The sequence below is a fragment of the Mustela lutreola genome, chromosome 5 (assembly GCF_030435805.1).
Source record: "Mustela lutreola isolate mMusLut2 chromosome 5, mMusLut2.pri, whole genome shotgun sequence".
Taxonomy (NCBI): Eukaryota; Metazoa; Chordata; class Mammalia; order Carnivora; family Mustelidae; genus Mustela; species Mustela lutreola.
The window spans coordinates 134,469,597-134,489,856 of NC_081294.1; the positions used below are offsets into that span (position 1 = coordinate 134,469,597).

The following is a 20,260-nucleotide window of genomic DNA, read 5'->3' on the forward strand; positions in this document are numbered from 1 at the left end:
CAAAGAATTAGTACAGAAGAATAGTAGAACTACCTTAATAATTGTTTACATTGATTACATGGTGAAATGGTAATATTTGGGATCTATGGAGCTAAATAAACTATATTATTAAAATTAACACCAGCATTTTCTTTTTTATCTTTTTAATGTGACTACTAGGAAATTTTAAATTACATAGTAAATGGCTCACATTATTGTTCTGTTCTATAGCACTGCTACAGAAACAGCAGACTCAATTACATGTTAATATTAATCATAACCCGTATCATTAAATTTTTGTATAATTATGGTATTTGAGATAACATATTTAACCTATTATGCCTCTACGCTTAAAAACAAAACCAGATAAAACCTGCTCTAATCTTTTTCATCTTCTGTATATTGGCAAGTGTGCTAAACTTTGGTTAGAGATGAGTCAGCAAACAGGCAGAAAGGGTCTTTCTGGTTGATAGAAATGTTCTAAAATTGGATTGTGGTGATGACCGCACAACTATAAATGTATTCAAATCACTGGATTATATACTTCAAGCCAGTTAAGTTGTATAGCTGTAAATTATACCTCAATAAAGCTGTTTAAAAAAAAAAAAAAAAGTGCCAACTAGAGCCCAGCAGATCTAAAGTGCAATCTAGAAACTGCATATAAATTTCTGGTGATTCAAATATTATTTTCAATCTATCATACAACTCAATATTGCAACAGATTTTTTCCATGAGGGTCCTTTTTTTTTTTTTTTTTAAAAGATCTTATTTATTTGACAGAGAGAGAGAGAGAGAGAGAGAGATTGCAAGTAGGCAAAGAGGCAGGCAGAGAGAGGTCGGGGTCAGGGAAGCAGGCTCCCTGCTGAGCAGAGAGCCCGATGTGGGGCTCAATCCCAGGACCCTGCGACCATGACCCGAACCAAAGGCAGAGGCTTAACCCACTGAGCCACCCAGGTGCCCCCATGAGGGTCCTTTTAAGTGCAATGGATCTAATTCAACAGTAGATTATGTGATCACTAATTGAGGTATAAGTTGAAAAAGAGAGAATGTTAGAGTCACTGAGGGGACAATTTATTTGCTTTAGGGGTACCCAGCTCAGGCAATCTTACCGCAAATGCCTCACACAGTCTGGGCACCCTATAATTGGACATCCATTGGCATTTCACCAAAACAAAATACTAGAATATTAAAAAAAAACCTTATATTAATGAAGAAGAAGAAGAAGAAGAAGAAACAAAACAATGGTTACAGTTAGTACCACATAAAGAATTCACACTGAACAGGAAGATAGATTTCAAGACATGTGCCCAAACACAAATATAAATACAAACATTTGCATGGATATACTGAGTTGCCTCAAGGTCTCATTTAAGAAGTAAATCAGGTGATTATTCAAAAGCCAAAGAATCATCTGAAATGTTAAAATCATTCAGGAACGTTCATTTAAGGCCGCCACAGAAGCAAGGGACCTAATGTAGTGCATGCTAGGTCTAAAATGACTCATCCAGGCATGTGGAAAAATCTATGAATGTATTTGTTAAAGTTCCAGACTGAAGTTATGTCACAACTGTGAATGTTTATGATGTAGTTAGAAATACTTTATGAGGTGAGTGATTCTTTAAAACTGAAACGTGAACATGGATCAAATAAGACTGAAAATGTGATTATTTTCCTACAGAATATCTGATACTTCACAGAATTAAAAGCTATTTCTCGAGGGCTTATCTTAAGAAAAAAACAAACAACAAAATGAAACGTGAATAAAACTCTCACTGAATTTGCTTTCTAGACAATTTGCTGTTGAATATAGGATACCACCAGCCAGTTCACACAATCCAATCACTGTGGTGTCCCCAGCACATAGGTTTTTTGTACATTTTATTCATGCATAAATGCTTTTTAGACCTTCCAAAATAAATGCACAGAAAGACACAAATACATTTTTAAAGATATCCACAAAATAATGTTGTCTAGGTATCAAAACAATTGTATTTGAATTGTATCTATTCTTACTGTATCTATTCTTTTTCTTCTTTTTTTAATACTTAAAGTAGTACAAGTCACCTGACAATGAAGCTCACCTTTATAAAATATAAAGAACCTTTTTTCAGTCCAAGATATTGGCAAACTCACAGAGCATACCAAAAGTAAAGCATTAATATATAACTTCCAAAAAATAGTTAAAACTTAGAAAATATTCTTAAATCTCTAAAACAGATGATTTTTAACTAACAGCATAAAGTTTGTGCTTTCTCTAATTTCCAAGTAGCCAAAATATTCATACTGAGGCAATATTCAGTTTCTTAAGAGTTCAGGTCAAAGAAGTATACTACTTCCTCATGGACGTCTGTAAGACTCTCCCTGCTTAGACACACTGCTGTATCAAACACCTTGCAAAGCACCGCCTAACAAAATGGAAATGCCCCCTCTTCGGTAACTATTTACTTTAGGAATAAAATAAGCCAGCAAATAATACCAAATTTTCCTACAGGCTACATAGAAGAAAGGAAAGGATGGTTTTCACAGGCCATGAAGCTGAGAGAAAAAGTTGATTCGGGGGGACTATCGTACTACAAGTTTAAACGTATTATGCCTTTTGTAGGGCTTTTTGTAAATCACCATAGAAGTTGATTAAAGTGCTGGCCATGGCTGTATCTACCGCAGACTGAGGAATCATCCCGCGCAGATCCGTCTGAATGTAGCCTGTCAAAAGACTCTGGTGTGGACTGTCTTTAAGCGGAACACAAAACCAACCACAGGGATGGTTATAGCCACGAATAAATTCTGGTCTCTTTTCATTCCAGTCAACACTTAGCCCTACAAGGAAATTTTAAAATAACACCATTAATGGCAGTGACGGTAAATAGTAAATAGACTATAAATAGTCTACAACTCTCATTAAACAATATTTTCAGATTTCCTGTTTAAATATTTTTTCTTCTTATCCATGTAGATGAAAACTAAGCCCCAAGAGTGACCATGGAAGAATGAAAAAGATAATTACCAAGTAGAATTCTGGCAGAGGGCTAGAGGTAATGGGGAAAGTTCTAATCCCATCAGAATAGGTAACATTATGTCATCTTGGTAACTCCTTGGAAACTATGAATCTTGGCTGTAGCAGCAAGGCCTCAAGGTGCCCAAAATCAAAACGACAGTACCACCACTACTCCCTAAAGACATTACTACATCCAACTTTGGTACTGGCTGGTTAAGAGTAAACAAGTAGATATTTACCTAAAACTGCCAACTAAAGTATATACTATACACAGAAAAAGACTGATTTCCCTATAGATATATTTTAGAAAGCAGGAGCCTTCTATTATTCCTTTTTTCTATTATTATTCTTTTTCTCTGTAAGATTTTATTTATTTATTTATTTGATAGAGATCACAAGTAGGCAGAGAGGCAGGCAGGGGGGGTGGTAAGGGAAGCAGGCCCCCTGCTGAGCAGAGAGCCCAATGTGGGGCTTGATCCCAGGACCCTGAGATCATGACCTGAGCTGAAAGCAGAAGCTTAACCCACTGAGCCACCCAGGTGCCCAGTATTCTTCATTTTTAGAAGAAAAATATTTATTACATAGCTCAAGGAAGGAAAAATATTCTAACACATACCAGTGTGTTACGTATATGACCAAGAAGCTGTTTTCTGAGAGTGATTTAATCTATTTACTACAACCCTTTCTCGAGGCAGGCATGTGATTCATATTTCTCAGTGGTGACCTGGAGGATACCACATAACTGAGAATAAAAACTTACCAGAAAGATTTCAAAACCCTTCTTGATATTGTTATTTTAATTCCTATGATGTAGCAATTGCAAAGCTTAGTATAAGTGTGAAGGCTGAAAATATATCTCACATAGAAACATCCAGCCAAGAAACCTCAAATATTTAAAACAAATGAAAAGATATCATAGAGTTTTGAGATCATTACCACAGGACAAAAGCCCTTCTTCATAACCCACAGTGTAGGAGAAATCAACAAACTCTCTTGGGGAAATTATATTCCAAAGCTGACCAGCAGTAGTGTAACGCATCACACAGCAATTCTGAAAGAGAACAGGTAACAGGTATTACTACTTAGGAAACATATATGAACTCATATATCATAACTTAACCCTTAGTAAAAAACTAAGATTAATTTAAAATGTATTTATAGTTATTATTAATAATAATTCTTACATCCAACAGCACATTAAAAAGATTATCCACCATGACCAGGTGGGATTCATCCCTGGGCTACAAGGATAGTTCAACATTCGCAAATCCATCAATGTGACAGAACACATTAATAAGAGAAGAGAGAAGAACCACATGGTCCTCTGAATTGATGCAGAAAAAGCATCTGACAAAATCCAGCATCCGTTCCTGATTAAAACGCTTCAAAGTATAGGGATAGAGGGAACATTCCTGAACTTCATCAAATCTATCTATGAAAGACCCACAGCAAATATCATCCTCAATGGGAAAAAGCTTGCAGCCTTCCCGTTGAGATCAGGAACATGACAAGGATGCCCACTCTCGCCACTCTATTTCAACATAGTATTAGAAGTCCTAGCAACAGCAATCAGACAACAAAGGGAAATAAAAGGTATCCAAATTGGTAATGAAGAAGCTTACTCTCTCTCTTTGCAGATGACATGATTCTTTATATGGAAAACACAAAAGACTCCACCCCCAAACTACTAGAACTCATACAGCAATTCAGCAATGTGGCAGGATACAAAGTCAATGTACAGAAATCAGTGGCTTTCTTATACACTAATAATGAAAATACAGAAAGAGAAATTAGAGAATCAATTCCATTTACTATAGCACCAAGAACCATAAGATACCTGGGAATAAACCTAACCAAAGAGGTAAAGGATCTGAACTCGAGGAACTACAGAACACTCATGAAAGAAATTGAAGAAGACACAAAAAGATGGAAGACCATTCCATGCTCTTGGATCGGAAGAATAAACATTGTTAAAATGTCTATACTGCCTAGAGTAATCTATACTTTTAATGCTATTCCGACCAAAATTCTACCTGTATTCTTCAAAGAGCTGGAGCAAATAATCCTAAAATTTGTATGGAATCAGAAGAGACCGCGAATCGCTAAGGAAATGTTGAAAAACAAAAATAAAACGGGGGGCATCACGTTACCTGATTTCAAGCTTTACTACAAAGCTGAGATCACCAAGACAGCATGGTACTGGCATAAAAACAGACACATAGACCAGTGGAACAGAGTAGAGAGCCCAGATATGGACCCCCAACTCTATGGTCAAATAATCTTCGACAAAACAGGAAAAAATATACAGTGGAAAAAAGACAGTCTCTTCAATAAATGGTGCTGGGAAAACTGGGCAGCTATATGTAGAAGAATGAAACTCGACCATTCTCTTACACCGTACACAAAGATAAACTCAAAATGGATTAAAGACCTCAACATGAGACAGGAATCCATCAGAATCCTAGAGGAGAACATAGGCAGTAATCTCTTCGATATCAGCCACAGCAACTTCTTTCAAGATATGTCTCCAAAGGCAAAGGAAACAAAAGCGAAGATGAACTTTTGGGACTTCATCAAAATCAAAAAGCTTCTGCACAGCCAAGGAAACAGTCAAGAAAACAAAGAGGCAACCCATGGAATGGGAGAAGATATTTGCAAATGACAGTACAGACAAAAGATTGATATCCAGGATCTATAATGAACTCCTCAAATTCAACACACACAAAACAGACAATCACATCAAAAAATGGGCAGAAGATATGGACAGACACTTCTCCAATGAAGACATACAAATGGCTATCAGACACATGAAAAAATGTTCATCATCATTAGCCCTCAGGGAGATTCAAATTAAAACCACATTGAGATATCACCTTACACCAGTTAGAATGGCCAAAATTACCAAAACAGGAAACAACATGTGTTGGAGGGGATGTGGAGAAAGGGGAACCCTCTTACACTGTTGGTGGGAATGCAAGTTGGTGCAGCCTCTTTGGAGAACAGTGTGGAGATTCCTCAAGAAATTAAAAATAGAACTTCCCTATGACCCTGCCATTGCACTCCTGGGTATTTACCCCAAAGATACAGATGGAGTGAAAAGAAGGGCCATCTGTACCCCAATGTTTATAGCAGCAATGGCCATGGTTGCCAAACTGTGGAAAGAACCAAGATGCCCTTCAGTGGACTAATGGATAAGGAAGATGTGGTCCATATACACTATGGAGTATTATGCCTCCATCAGAAAGGACGAATACCCAACTTTTGTAGCAACATGGACAGGACTGCAAGAGATTATGCTGAGTGAAATAAGTCAAGCAGAGAGAGTCAATTATCATATGGTTTCACTTACTTGTGGAGCATAACAAATAGCATGGAGGACATGGGGAGTTAGGAGAAGGGAGTAGGGGGAAATTGGAAGGGGAGGTGAACCATGAGAGACTATGGACTCTGAAAAACAATCTGAGGGTTTTGAAGGGCGGGGGGTGGGAGGTCGGGGTACCAGGTGGTGGGTATTATAGAGGGCACGGATTGCATGGAGCCCTGGGTGTGGTGCAAAAAATAATGAATACTGTTATGCTGAAAATAAAAAATAAATTAAAAAAAAAAGACTGAACCACACACACACACGAAAAAATAATAATAATTCTTACAGCAATGCTGACAGGTTTTGATCTCTATTCTAAATCTCACTGCCATTTTATGGGCATGAATAAGGTATATGACCAAAATACAAAGAGGTAAGTTACCCAGTATCAAATCTCTAACTCAATGCAGTGGCTTTGTATCCTATATGGTATTCAACATGGAAATAAGTGGTGTAGACTATAGGTGTTTAGCATCAAATCCACAAATATCTGGACTAAAATACCAAATGTTTCAATAAAGAAATTCAAACATGGGAAGAATGAATTAACAAAAATAGAAAAATAGAAACAAATAGAAAAAAAAAAAAACCACTTTGGTTACATCATCCTCTAATGCCTAAGGTTGCATTTTTATCTTTGGTCTTTGATTTTGGCTTAACATTAGTGGGAAAAACGACATATGATTACCTAGAAACCTGCATATGATGGTGTTGTCTTTAGAATTTTAGATTTCAGATTTTACTTATTTATTTGACAGAGGGAGATCACAAGTAGGCAGAGCAGCAGGCAGAGAGAGAAGGGGAAGCAGGCTCCCTGCTGAGCAGAAAGCCCAATGCGGAGCTCCATCCCAGGAACCCTGGGATCATGACCTGAGCCGAAGGCAAAGGCTCAACCCACTAAGCCACCCAGGCGCCCCTCAAGTTCAGTTTTATAATTAAAGATGCTGGCAGTTTTCTTAAGCAGCAAGGGTAGCGCTACTGTGGAAAACAAACTCAGTTCTGACTAATACTCATTAGTTAATATGAGAAAGCTCAAGCTTTTTAAAAGGCAGCAAGGATTCCCCTTTGAGATTTCTGCCATGATTACTTACTCTCCAATCAATGAATACAAGTGGGTGCCCATACTCACACTCACATGCTCTCTCTTACAGGCACACACACAAAATCTGAAGTAATGTTTCTCAATAAATACCTCCTCAAAGTGTTCCAAAATATCCATTGAAGTCATTAAGCTATCCCAATCCAAACGACAGGGACCTGGGCGTATATGGTCTATGACACTATTGACGCTGTCTTCTATAACACCTTGGGCTTTGAAACTGGAGAAAAAATATTAAGGTCAGATGCTGTTAGAAAGAAAAATTTCAGTATGTCCTCATAGTTCAGAGCTAACTTCAAAAAAAGGAAAAGTTAATAAAATTTTTATAAAGGGAGTAAATCCCAAAAGTTTTTCTGATAAGTTATATCAATTATTTTATCAGAATGTACTCTTTGCCCTCAAATCTAACAAGTGATCTGAAGTCTAAATTAAATGAACATAGGAAAGTACCTTCATGTTACAGTGTAACTGAAAACAGTCCATACAACACTCGTGCTTCATTTATCCTGTATGCAATTCTTTTCTCAGGCTCTAAGATGTTACTAGTATACACATATTTTTACTCTGACTTTCAAAAACTTTTTTACAGGAACAGCAAAATAGGTCATCCAGGAATAGCACACAGAAGAATGACTCATGAATAATATCAGAACTTGACATATTTTAGAGGTGGCATTATGTATCAGTGGGGAAAGGATGTATTATTCCATAAATGGCACTTTGATTCAATACTTATACTAATAGAGAAATTAAAAACTGAATCACTATTTGACACCATTCAAAACAATTACTTCCAGACAGACTAAAGACCACTACATAAAATTTAAAGCTTTGAGAAAAATACATCTTTGTGACCTTAGGATACAGGGGGAGTTCTTAAATACATAAAACAAACAAAAATACAAATAATACAGGACAGTTAAAATTAAAAATTTGCATACTACAAATGACAGTGTAAGTAATTTCTTCAAAAACCAGCCATAGACTGGAAGAACGAATGTGTAACACATATAAACAGACATAATTATTCTATAGTATACATAATTAATTCCTATAAACCAATGAGAAAAAGAAAGTAAGTACAAAAGATATGTTAAGATTGACCAGAAATATCAATAAATTAAGGAAAGATGCTCAACTTCACTTGTACTCAAGTAAATACTAACAAGATCCGGTCTCATACCCCTGAAATTGGCAGAGTAAAAACATAACAAGTGTTGAATGGAAGGGAATGAGAGCTCTCAAACTGCTACCACCACATTAGAGAGCAAATAATTTGCAATGTCTACTGTAGTTGAATGAAGCATACCCAAAGAAAATCACACATGTGTTGAAGGAGACATACACTAAAGAAGTTTACTATAGCACTGTTATTTTATAAGGAAGAATTGTCAACAACCTAAAAATTTACAAACACAGGTAAATACATTTTCATATGAACGTGAAAGAATAGATCCAAATGTAACAACCTGGCTAAATCCTGAAGAAAACACTGTATTAAATGGAAAAAAATCAAAAGCAAATTACTAAAGGAAACACACACACACACATATGTGGTCAAAGCATAAAAAAGGAATACACACTTTGAGATAGTAATTACCTCTGGGGAGGAAAGAAAAAAGAAGAAATGGAGAGATAGATTAGATTTAACTATATCAGCAACATTTTGGGCAGGTCTTTTTAAAAGTTTTTTTAAAGCATCTGAAGCTGTTTTATCATTTTGTAAGTATTTCCAGCTCAAACTTACATGATCTCCCCCATCCTAAATCTGATCTTCCCTCCTGTGTTCTCTGACTTGGGGTGGAGGGTGGGAATAGGGCAACAAAAATGAATCCCAAATTAGACATCTGGGATTCAACTTTTAACAGTTCTTTTTCTCTTGATCCTATTTCAAAAGTCAGAACAAAAGTCACCATGTTTTATCAAAATGACTTCGTAAATGTAAAGTGCTTAGAACAATATCTGGCTCTCAATGAATGTTAGTTATTATCACCACCACCACCACTAGATCCCTTTCACATTCACTTCCTCTTTTCGACTCCCATACTATGTCCTGAGTTTGGGCACTCTGTGTCCAGCTCAACACTGCAACCATTTCTAGCTCTTTGGACCACATCTCTTTAAGCTTCTGAAAACAAAAACAAAAACAAAAACAAAAACCAAAAACCAAAAAACCAAAGATCTCTTCCCAGGAATATAACATTGATACAAAATTATGTTTATGATCTTGAGGAAACTTCAAGAAGCTAGCCATAGACTCTGAGTGTAAGACCTCTTCTCTAAACTCTCCATGCAATCATTTCCATTTTTCACAGTGCTACCAGATTAAGTTCAAAATCTTTGAGGACCTGGGCGGTGGGAGTAAGGATTGAGCAAAGGTAAGCACAATATTGAATTCCTTACTTCAGAATTCAAAAATCCTATAGACATATGCTCTCCCTACCCTCATACTTTATGCTCCAGCTATACAAACATCACTTCTACTTTCCTAAACAAACTCCTTAGAGTGTTTCCCATCTGTGTTTATGTAATAGATGCAATCCCCTCTGCCTGGAATATGAATCAGTCCTTCGTTCCCTAAGAAACAACCCATTCTTCCTTTAAAGCTCGGTTCATACACTAAGTAAGCCTTCAATGAAGTCCTCTCAAATTACCAAGCATTATGCTCCCTGGGCACATTTTGTGCTTTTCAACCCCCACTGCCAATCAGTGATCTAAAGGATTAACTTCACACTTGCTTACAATGCTTAATCCACAACTCTAGTTTCCTCACCCTCATCATAAATATTGTATAACTCATCTTTCTGGAAATGCTATCTTTGGTATTATATTTGAGAACATACAGTAAGTGGAACCCACAGTTTCATTTTTAAAAGGACTGAGAGTCCCAAAGATATAAACATTCCACTCCAATTATACAAGGCAACAGTCTCTACTGGCTTTAAAAAACAATATTAATTTTCTGGTAAAAAGCATAAATTCGTGTTCACCTATATACAAATATCAAAAATGGAAATAGAAATCACCTATAAAACAGGCATCTAGAGGTGTGTATTTGGTGTTAAGTAAAAACATTCTAATATATAAAAATTAAAGTCAACTCACAATTCTGCTACATGCAGTTTCATATCCTGCTTTACTCATTTTACATCTTGAGGATTTTCTTGTGTTTTATTTATTTTTTTTTTATTTATTTTTTTTTTTTAAAGACTTTATTTATTTATTTGACAGAGAGAAATCACAAGTAGATGGAGAGGCAGGCAAAGAGAGAGAGAGGGAAGCAGGCTCTCTGCTGAGCAGGGAGCCCGATGTGGGACTCGATCCCAGGACTCTGAGATCATGACCTGAGCCGAAGGCAGCGGCTTAACCCACTGAGCCACCCAGGCGCCCTTTTCTTGTGTTTTAAACTAATATTTGAAAACACAGTTTTTAAAGAGTGTAAAATATCATGTTTCAAAATTTAACCATTTTATGACTATTGATTATTCAAGTTGTTTGTAATTTTTAATATTATAAGTAATGCTGTGATGAAAGAGATATGTATTTATTAACTTCCTTATGATTTCTTTAAGACAAATTCTTTTTTTTTTTTTTTTAAGATTTTATTTATTTAGCAAGCACAAGAAGCAGCAGCAGCAGAGAGAAGGGAGAAACAGACTCCTTGCTGAGCAGGGAGCCAATGCAGGACTTGATTCCAGGATCCCGGGATCATGACCTTTGCCAAAGACAGCCACTCAACCAACTGAGCCACCCAGGTGGCCCTAAGATAAATTCTTCAAGTATGCTATAGCACTGAGTAAATATAGAAGAATACTAGAAAGGTTTATACACTATGCTAAGAAATTAAGATTTTTATTGGCTATTTGATATCATTATTTATGATTTCCCTTACTACCAACTCAGTCCACAAGGAATATGGACACTTTAAAGTCTTTAAATTCGTGATATGCTTCTCAGAAAGTTTAAAATCTTTAAAAGCCAAATTTTAGTGGCAATGATGATTTAGTGATCATTTATATATATATGAAGTCTGGCAATGTCTTAAGAGCTACCTAAAACTACAAGAGTTTACTTACAGGTATCCATTAAATTCTTCTGAAGGTTTTCTCCAAATTGTTACATCTTTCTAGAAAAATAAAAAAATAGTTTAAGGGCATAAATCATTACTTAGGTGGAACTCTGGATATAAAACTGACAATTTCAAATTCTACAGCATCAGTCTTTGCATTTAGAGATACATAAAAGTCACTTATACCATCAATTGATCCATATTTGAATTTCTTCTGTATCCTAAAGTTCTTCACATTTTGCTTGAAGTACAGACGTCCGAAAGAGATTTTTCAGTCACTTAATGAGATGCAAACCTTGTTAAGATCCTCACCAGCCATTATTATTTGCTCACTCTAATCTTATCTATTTACCGTTACGGACACATTTGGCCCAAGACAAGAGGAATGGTAAATATTTCATTCTGAACTTGCTTGTATCTTTCTTAAAATCAAACAATTCACATCCATAATGACAGTGCTACCTTGAATTCGTCCGTCCATCTTTTTTCTAATTATTTCCCAAGAAATTCTGAATATCAGACTAGCTAGAGTACTACACTGAAGAGTCCTGGGTTCCAGGGTTGGCTCTGTCAACATGCAGCCACGTGATAGTTTGGACCAGTTATACCAATAGAAAAGAATAATAATTGGCCACCCTCACAGGCTTGTTGAAGTATCTGAAACTATTTCAAACTATCAATACATGTTACATTTTATATGTTGACTTTAGAAGCTATTCTTTAGGCTCCTGTTGCCAGTCTATTCTCATGTCCAATATCTAAAGAAGTAATGAAAGCAGTAGAGGATTACTGTTTTGCCTTGGTAGATGTCAAACCACCAGTTTTATTAGCTTAATTATTTATCCTGCCATCCACCCAAAGTATGGTCCCCATTTTCCTTTAGCATTTTGAAAGTCATCAACCAACTCACTGGATAGAAGATAAATACCATAAGAGGTAATTTAAATAATTTACCGTTTTCTTGGCAACTCGCCACTTATCATCTTCAATGCTATGATACTGTATGAGAGTGTTCTTAAGTCTAGTGGCAAAAGCAGTAGCATCAGGCAGGCCTTCCATTTTTTTTCTTCTGTTACAAAGACAAAGATTAGCATCAGCAAATACCACAATTTGAAGCAATAGATCACTGAGTCTCAAATCTGGCTTCATAAGAGAATCAACTGGGGAGCCATAAAAGATACTTATACCTGAATCCCACTCCCAATCAACTAATCAGAATCTCTGAGAGTAGGGCTAGGGCATAGGTTGTTTTTTTTTTCCCCTAAAAGTTCCCAAGATGAGTAACACCAAGCCAAGGATGAGCATCACACATTTTAAGTTACTAAAATTACTCACATAAAAATAAACTACAGGGGCGCCTGGGTGGCTCAGTGGGTTAAAGCCTCTGCCTTCAGCTCAGGTCATGATCCCAGGATCCTGGGATCGAGCCCTGCAACGGGCTCTCTGCTCAGCGGGGAGCCTGCTTCCTCCTCTCTCTCTGCCAGCTTCTCTGCCTACTTGTGATCTCTGTCTGTCAAATAAATAAATAAAATCTTCAAAAAAAAAAAAAAAACTACAATCCTCATTCCCTTTCAAAAGGAATATAATAAAAAGAAATACATTTTAGAATTCTAGATGACTTAAAGAAAAAATACTGCTGTTTCCAAACTACAAAAATAAATACACAAGGAATAAATTCTTTTACAAATTCTTTGGAGTTTCAGGCATTAAATTTTTTAACTTAACAACCAACAAATTTAGGACTCATTCTAGAAAATTAATGACAAGAACAACTAGAAACCTGTTCACACATTCTTTCAGGTTAGGGTTACAGAATTCTGAACAAGTTTAAAAGTTTGAAGAACTGCACCATTTTCAATATTTTATTTCATTTGATGCTGTAAGATTTAGTAAGGTATCTGCATAAGGAAGTCATATGAAGACTTTTAGAACCATCAGTACCATATAAACAAATGGTTCATAATTTTAAGGCAATAATTTTAACCATATAAAAAAAGAACAGCACTATATCGTACCTAATTCCAAAGATAAGCTACTTTTCAACATTGTTTCTAAAAAGAAATGATTGTTAACCTTTTATTTAAAGACTTTATTTATTTATTTGACAGACAGAGATCATAAGCAGGCAGAGAGGCAGGCAGAGAGAAAGCAAGGGAAGCAGACTCCCTGCTAAGCAGAGAGCCTGACATGGGGCTCGATCCCAGGACCCCAGGATCATGACTTGAGCCGAAGGCAGAGCCTTTAACCCACTGAGCCACCGAGGCACCCGAGATGATTTTTAACCTTAAAGATAATAAACAATATAATGAAGCCTTCTGTAATGTGACAGTTTTAAAACATTGCTGCAAATTCTTGATACTTCCCCTCAAGAGGTAGTCTGTGACTGCATGACTTCTTAGGCTGGGTTAGAAAAGTCAATGCAGGCTTTGCAGGTTTCTTTTGGACTAATTGCTCTGGGAGCCTCTGATCAACATGCAAGCATGTAAAAACTCTGGTTATCTTGAGTCTGAAATATGGAAAGACTGGAGAAAAGGGGAAATGGGCAGAGAAACAGGACTCCAAAGTCTCAGATCCAGAAGCCTAGTTAGAGCTTCATTCTAATGGCTATCACCCTAGGCTTCCCTTAATTTTACTCAGTCTTCCCCATCTTAACAATTTACTTGTATTTTACTTTATTTTTATTTATTTATTTTTTAATATGGGCTCCACACCCAGCATAGAGCCCAACACAGGGCTTGAACTCAGGACTCTAAAATCAGGATCTGAGTTGAGATCAAGGGTCAGATACTGAACTGACTGAGCCACCTAGGCCACAACCATTTCTTTCTTTCTTTTTTTATTTTAAAGATTTTATTTATTTATTTGACAGAGAGAGAGATCAGAAGTAGGCAGAGAGAAAGGTAGAAGAGAGAGGGGGAAACAGGCTCCCCACGGAGCAAAGAGCCCGAAGTGGGGCTCAATCCCAGGACCCAGAGATCATGACCCGAATTGAAGGCAGAGGCTTAGCCCACTGAGCTGCCCAGGCACCCCTCAACCATTTCCTTTTAAAATGGAACTGAGGGGCGCCTGGGTGGCTCAGTGGGTTAAAGCCTCTGCCTTCGGCTCAGGTCCTGATCCCAGGGTCCTGGGATTGAGCCCCACATGGGGCTCTCTGCTCAGCGGGGAGCCTGCTTCCTCCTCTCTCTCTGCCTGCCTCTCTGCCTACTTGTGATCTCTGTCTATCAAAGAAATAAATAAAATCTTAAAAATAAATAAATAAATTAATTAATTAATTAAAAAAATGGAATTGAGCCAGTGGCTCAAAGACAAAGCCTCGGAATCATCCTTAAAAGAAATTAAGAGATTCCTATTCACACCACCAGGTCTCATTGCCTAGAATATTATTGTCCTACTTATTTTCTTTCTGCCCCTCAAATAGGCCAACCTTGTCACTGACTCTGGGCTTTGTTCTTGCTATTTCCTCTGCCTGGATTATTAGATCCCAAATCTGAGCATGACTAATAACAACTTGAAATGACAATTTCACTTTAAACCTATCTTAATAAAGCCATCTCCAAGTCTCCATTACATCCTTCTTTTATTTTCTTCACAGTGCTTATCACAATCTAAAATTAGCTTGTTTTTTTTTTTTTTATTGGTATACTGTATTCTACCCTTTTACCATCACATTCCTACCTAATAGAGCATGAGCCTTTGACTGCCTTGTTTAGCACAATATTCCTACCTACTAAAACGTTGCCTGGAACACAAAAGGCCCTTAATATTTGGTGAAGTGTGTTCACTTCAAAGCAAGAATTATTTGGTCTTGATTTTGTGTACTTTAGGTTCCTTGGTGCACTCCAGTAAAAGAATACAGAAAAAGCTTCTGGGGAAAAGCTGCATGATTTACAGAACCATCAAGTTACTACTAAATAGGAAATCAAGAAAAGATCTAAATGAAATGTCAAGCCTCAAACTTCTATGTGAAAAAGGCTGTAATTCTCACCTACAGATGCATACATCAGAATCCCCTTTGTCATATTTTGTAGTAGTTGTAGCTGTTGACAAAGATTCCCTTCCCTTCCTCAGAGGACTCTTCTGAGTCCTCTTTTTGACCAGGCCTTGTTCTTGGGCTTATCCTTGGCTTCCTAAGTTCAGTTTTAGCAAGAAATCTGCTGAGCTAGCTTACTGAAACACCCTCAAAAATTCCTCATCCTACCCTTGATCTCATCATGCTGCTCTGCATTCAGCAAGAATCCTAAGTCAATTTAGCGAGAACCCTTACCCCTAATGTTTCCTCTTAGCAATTTCCTATCCATTGACACCTATCCTGCTCCTTGGCTACAAATCCCCACTGTCTTTGTTGTATTCAGAATGGAATGTAATTTTCTTTCTTTTTTTTTTTTTTTTTTTTTTTTTTTTTTTTTAGGATTTTGTTTATTTATTTGAGAGAGAGCAGGGTGGGTAGCAGAGGGAGAGAGAATATCCAAAGCAGACTCCATGCTGAGCATGGAGCCTGACAAAGGGCTAGATCCCCATGACTACAACATCATGACCTGAGCCAAAACCAAGAGTTGGAGGCTTAACCATCTGAGCCACCCAAGCATTTCCGGACAGGGTACAATTCTATACTGAGTTATCTTTTCCCCTATTTCAATAGTTCTTGAATAAGATTTGTCTTTACCATTTTAACTTCTATCTGCCTCTGGGCTTTTTGTGACACTGTTTTTAGATGTTAGATATCAGGTCCCATTGCCAGATAGTGTGATTCAGTGGAGTAGGCCCCAAAAATCTAGGTTCTATAAAAAGCCTCGCCGATCATTTTGTTATTCAGCCAGGGTTGAAAAACACTATCTAAAAACTAAAGATGACAGAAATAAATCACTATTGTAGTCAGTATTTAAATAGCGTAGAACAAAGCATACAAGCTATTAAAAATGATAAACAAGATGATACAGAAATGTAGGGGAAGAAAAAAACCTTTTTCTCTATTCTCTTAGGTTCTGTCTCTGGGACCTGCAAATTAAACTGAAAGAAGGTATATTAACAGTACAGAAGACACACAAATTTTATTTGCTGTTAATATTTCATTTTTTATATACATAGAGGCCTTCACAAAAAAGAAGGAAATGGAGACTCAAAAAAAAGCACTTAGACTTAGGGCTTATACCCCATTCTAACAAAAGGTAATAACTTGTGGAAAAGTGACAAGACAAAGAAAAGGGATTTGGGCTTCTAAGGGTGGTGAATTATGAGAAAGTTAGTAGAAAAGAAAGGTTATTGTAGTAAAGGTTGTTTGTTCAGACAATCCTGGTGCCAGCTCTACCTCCAGTGATGAGTTGTTCTCTTCCTAGTATAGGAGAGGAGAGGGAAGACCTTCACAAAGGGAAATTTATGCTCTACTTTTAAGTAGTAGAGGGAGGGAAAACAGCTCTTTCTGCATTTGCTGCTGAATTGCCTTCAGTTCAAAATAATCCTTATTCCAAAATGGCATATTTGGGGGTGGTATATCCCCAAATATGGGAAACATGGGAAAGTATATACAGAAAATTCAATAAAATAGAATTTAGGATCTATGTAAGTGATGTAAGTGATGCAAAATATATAATAAATATAGAATCCACCCATCGATTAAGATCATTCAAGCAGTGTGGTAGTCAGGAAAGTATCCCATTTCTCCTCAAGAGACTGCCAACTTGATAGCTGGTACAATGACCTTAATCAAGGATATGTTATAAACTAGCACAAATTCTTAGAGAAGACTTGAAAAGCTAATTTATCTATTGCTAGGATCATTATGATTAAACAGTATTCTTTAAATCCAAAGGTTGCCTGCCAGGTTCCTGTGGTTGATAGGTAAGATATTTCATCAAAGATGAAATGTAAAAATGCTATTATCACAGACGATGTTATCTTTGTATAAATCCATTACACAAGTGTAAGCAATAAAAACTACCTATAAAGATGAGAATCTGGATCTTTAAGATGCTTACCTTAGTAATCACTCCCTCTTACTGATCACTATGAAGTCCAAACTCCTTGAAATGGCTTATGGGCCCTTTTGTGATCTGGCTGAGCGTCACTGCCTAATTTCTACTCTTCTTTCTTGGACTCCCCTAAAGACTAGGTTAGCTTCCCCTGACCCCACCAATGTTTCTCAAAACAACTCTGTACTTATTCACTTAACATCTTTTCCAATTTAACTATAAAACTTTTGTGGCAGTAAATGTGACTTAGTCAATGTTATACTCCTATGTCTGGCATGCAGTAGGAACCCAGTAAATAAAAGTAGGAAAAATAGGTAGACAGTGAGCTACTAGGCTCACTTATGGAAGGCCTCAAAGTATCAAAGAAGAGCCTGTTTACACCAATCATCCTTAAGCTTTTGGATGACTAAAAATTCCACTGCCATAATTAAATACAGCAATTTCTCAAGGAAGTCTACTATTTTATTTACCAAGCATCTAGTATCTACCAAGTCCTAGAACTTCAGAAATGGATGCAATCCAGGTTTTGTTCTCAAAGTTGACTTATTCCACCCTTTAAATAAACTCTGAATTAAAACAAAGCTAAAACATTAAAAATTATTAATAAGCCTCTTTTAAGAGTAGTGGAGTAGGAGATAGGAAAAAAGGAGAAGAAACAAGTGTAAACTCAGAGAGCTCTTTAGCCCAATGAAGTATTTAACCAGGCAGTTCATTCTTGTATGGATTTTTTTCATCAAGATTAAGTCCAAAAGAGAATAATGATTACTGTCTAAACTATCTGTATGTGGGCAAGTGTGACATATCTTTGGAAATATATTCCAGAATTGGGGAGCAAGCAGTATTGGGGTTATTATCAAGGTCTTGATGCTCTCCTAATAAAACAGAGTACTCCCATTAATTGAAAGGAAATCATACAATATGCTCTACTGCAGTCTCCACCTATGGAGAATGTAAGGAGAATGTTGGTTTTTTTTTTTTTTTTAAGATTTTATATATTTATTTGTGAGAGAGAGAGATCACAAGCACAGGAAAGGGGTAAAGAGAGAAGCAGACTCCCCACTGAGCAGGGAACCGGATGCAGGACTCCATCCCGGGACCCTGGGATCATGACCTGAGCAGAAGGCAAACACTTAACCAACTGAGTCACTGAGGCTCCCTGGAAAATGTTTTAAATACTATTCTGGACTCCCTCTTACTAATTCTTTCATTCCCTTTCTTGACCTATATCAGGAAACTCTCCAACTCAATCACTTACATTTCAGAGAATGATTACCATTTAATCATATCAGAATCTAGCAGCTCCTTCAAAAAGGCCATATACTTTTGACAGTCCTATTATTCAGTTCTCAGTAATGTCCACCTTCATTTTCTCCCCCTTACTTTATTCTCTTTTTAAATTTTTTTTCCTTTTGTTCATGTTTTCTATACTCATGTCTTCAGAATGATCACTAGTGTGGACAGAGGTTACCATTGTAGAGGCAGCAGCCTGCCAAAGTCAGAAATTGTCTTGTGGCCATCTATCAGCACCATAGTCTTTGGCCAATACATCTCAAATTTTCAACAAATTTACATTACAGGGAGATGGCCATTGGTTCTATTTTAAACATGAAACATATTAATTCTAATATTAAATTCTAATGATATTTCACCTTTAAGTCTGAGTGCATGTTTGAGCTCCTAATGCTCTAATTCTTTTTTTAATATAATAGCTAACATTTATTGATCATCTACTACGTGATCAGTCTTTCTGGCCACGTTAAACTGTATTATTTCATTCAACACAATTCACAACCTTCAAAGCTGATCCTATTATCCTTATTTTGCAGAGATAGTAACAACAAAGAAATTAAGTCACTTGGAGATCACACAGCTAATAAGTGAAGGAGTCAGACAGAATTCCAACTCAGGACTTCTGCCCTCAGAGTCTCAAAGTCTCTTCTGTAAAACACCGGAAGTTGCTCACAAGCTGTAAGAGACTTTACATAAAAAATCTGACATCACACTCCATCTGTCATTTTGTCCTGGCTCCGGATCCCAAAATAGCTCAGGTAACCTTTCTTAACTGCATATTAGGGATAACGGTAACACTGATTTATTGAGGAGTTACATGAGTTAATACATTTAGGACAGAAGCTAGAAGAGAGTAAACCTAGAAAACGCTGCCTCTTATCAATATCACCTCAGCCAACGCTTGCTGTGGGAAGATGGGAGGGACCGTGCGTCGTCAGTGCATTTACTACGAACCAGGAAGCACTGCGCCCCTCAAGGAACGCCACCTTAGTGAATCTTCACCCTGGCCGAAGCAAGGTTATAACTACTCTTTCCCCACTTAACGGATGCAGAAACTGACGCCTCGTAGACATCCAAGTCCTTAAACTGGTGAGCGGTGCAGAGAGGCGAGGTGCAAGCCCCGGAATCCTTCCGCGGATGGCGGGCGAAGTCTGCACCCGCCGGGACGCCGCGTCCGCCACCCCCCCGACCTCCCCACCTGCCTCCCCCGCCCCGCTCGCCGGAGCCGCTCGGGGGAAAACGCACCCCGCAAGGGCGTCCCCGACGCCCCCGACGCCCTCCCTCCAGGCCGCCTCACTTCCGCCGCAGCTCCGCGCCTGCACCCACGGCTACCTGAGATGAACGAGGCGTGGTAAGCGAGTAGGCGCTCCCGCGCGTGCCAGACACCCAGCTTTCGGCGACACTGAGGCTCCAGAACTCCCCAAGTTTCCCCACCCATCGGGGCCAGCAGAAGCCAATGGGTGACGGGCCGCCCCGCTCGCAGCCAATGGGAAGACAC

At 37.6% G+C, this 20,260-nt stretch overlaps 2 protein-coding genes across 6 annotated transcripts in view; one reads left to right on the forward strand and one right to left on the reverse strand.

Moving 5' to 3' along the window:
* Positions 1-4,346, forward strand: part of CAMK4 (calcium/calmodulin dependent protein kinase IV) — a 241,101-nt gene extending 236,755 nt beyond the window's left edge. The window contains exon 13 of one of the 2 annotated variants that reach the window (XM_059175645.1): positions 4,168-4,346. In XM_059175645.1, coding sequence (XP_059031628.1) covers positions 4,168-4,227 — 60 coding nt within the window. In that variant the 3' untranslated portion in view covers positions 4,228-4,346. The remainder of the gene's footprint in view (positions 1-4,167) is intronic. The other variant, XM_059175647.1, reaches the window with a different exon arrangement.
* On the reverse strand, positions 581-20,222 carry STARD4 (StAR related lipid transfer domain containing 4). 4 transcript variants are annotated; one of them, XM_059175649.1, is made up of 6 exons: positions 20,095-20,222; positions 12,461-12,575; positions 11,514-11,563; positions 7,531-7,657; positions 3,911-4,025; positions 581-2,796 (listed from the first exon to the last, which is right to left on the reverse strand). In XM_059175649.1, exons 2-6 carry the CDS (start codon positions 12,563-12,565, stop codon positions 2,567-2,569), a joined length of 627 nt encoding a protein of 208 aa, XP_059031632.1. In that variant the 5' UTR covers positions 12,566-12,575; positions 20,095-20,222; the 3' UTR covers positions 581-2,566. The 4 variants fall into 4 exon arrangements, with proteins under 4 accessions (XP_059031632.1, XP_059031633.1, XP_059031634.1 ...); XM_059175650.1 differs by having other exon boundaries at positions 12,461-12,572; positions 20,095-20,194; XM_059175651.1 differs by lacking the exon at positions 20,095-20,222 and adding an exon at positions 11,693-11,784.
* Positions 20,223-20,260: the final 38 nt, after the last annotated feature.

Coding starts and splice junctions, on each gene's coding strand:
- STARD4 (XM_059175649.1), bottom strand. CDS start 12,565: ATGGAAGGCCTGCCTGATGCTACTGCTTTTGCCACTAGACTTAAGAAC. Junction 7,658..11,513: donor GAAGAATTTAATGGATACCT/GTAAGTAAACTC, acceptor TTTTTTCTCCAG/TTTCAAAGCCCAAGGTGTTA. Junction 4,026..7,530: donor TTTTGGAACACTTTGAGGAG/GTATTTATTGAG, acceptor GTTCTCTTTCAG/AATTGCTGTGTGATGCGTTA.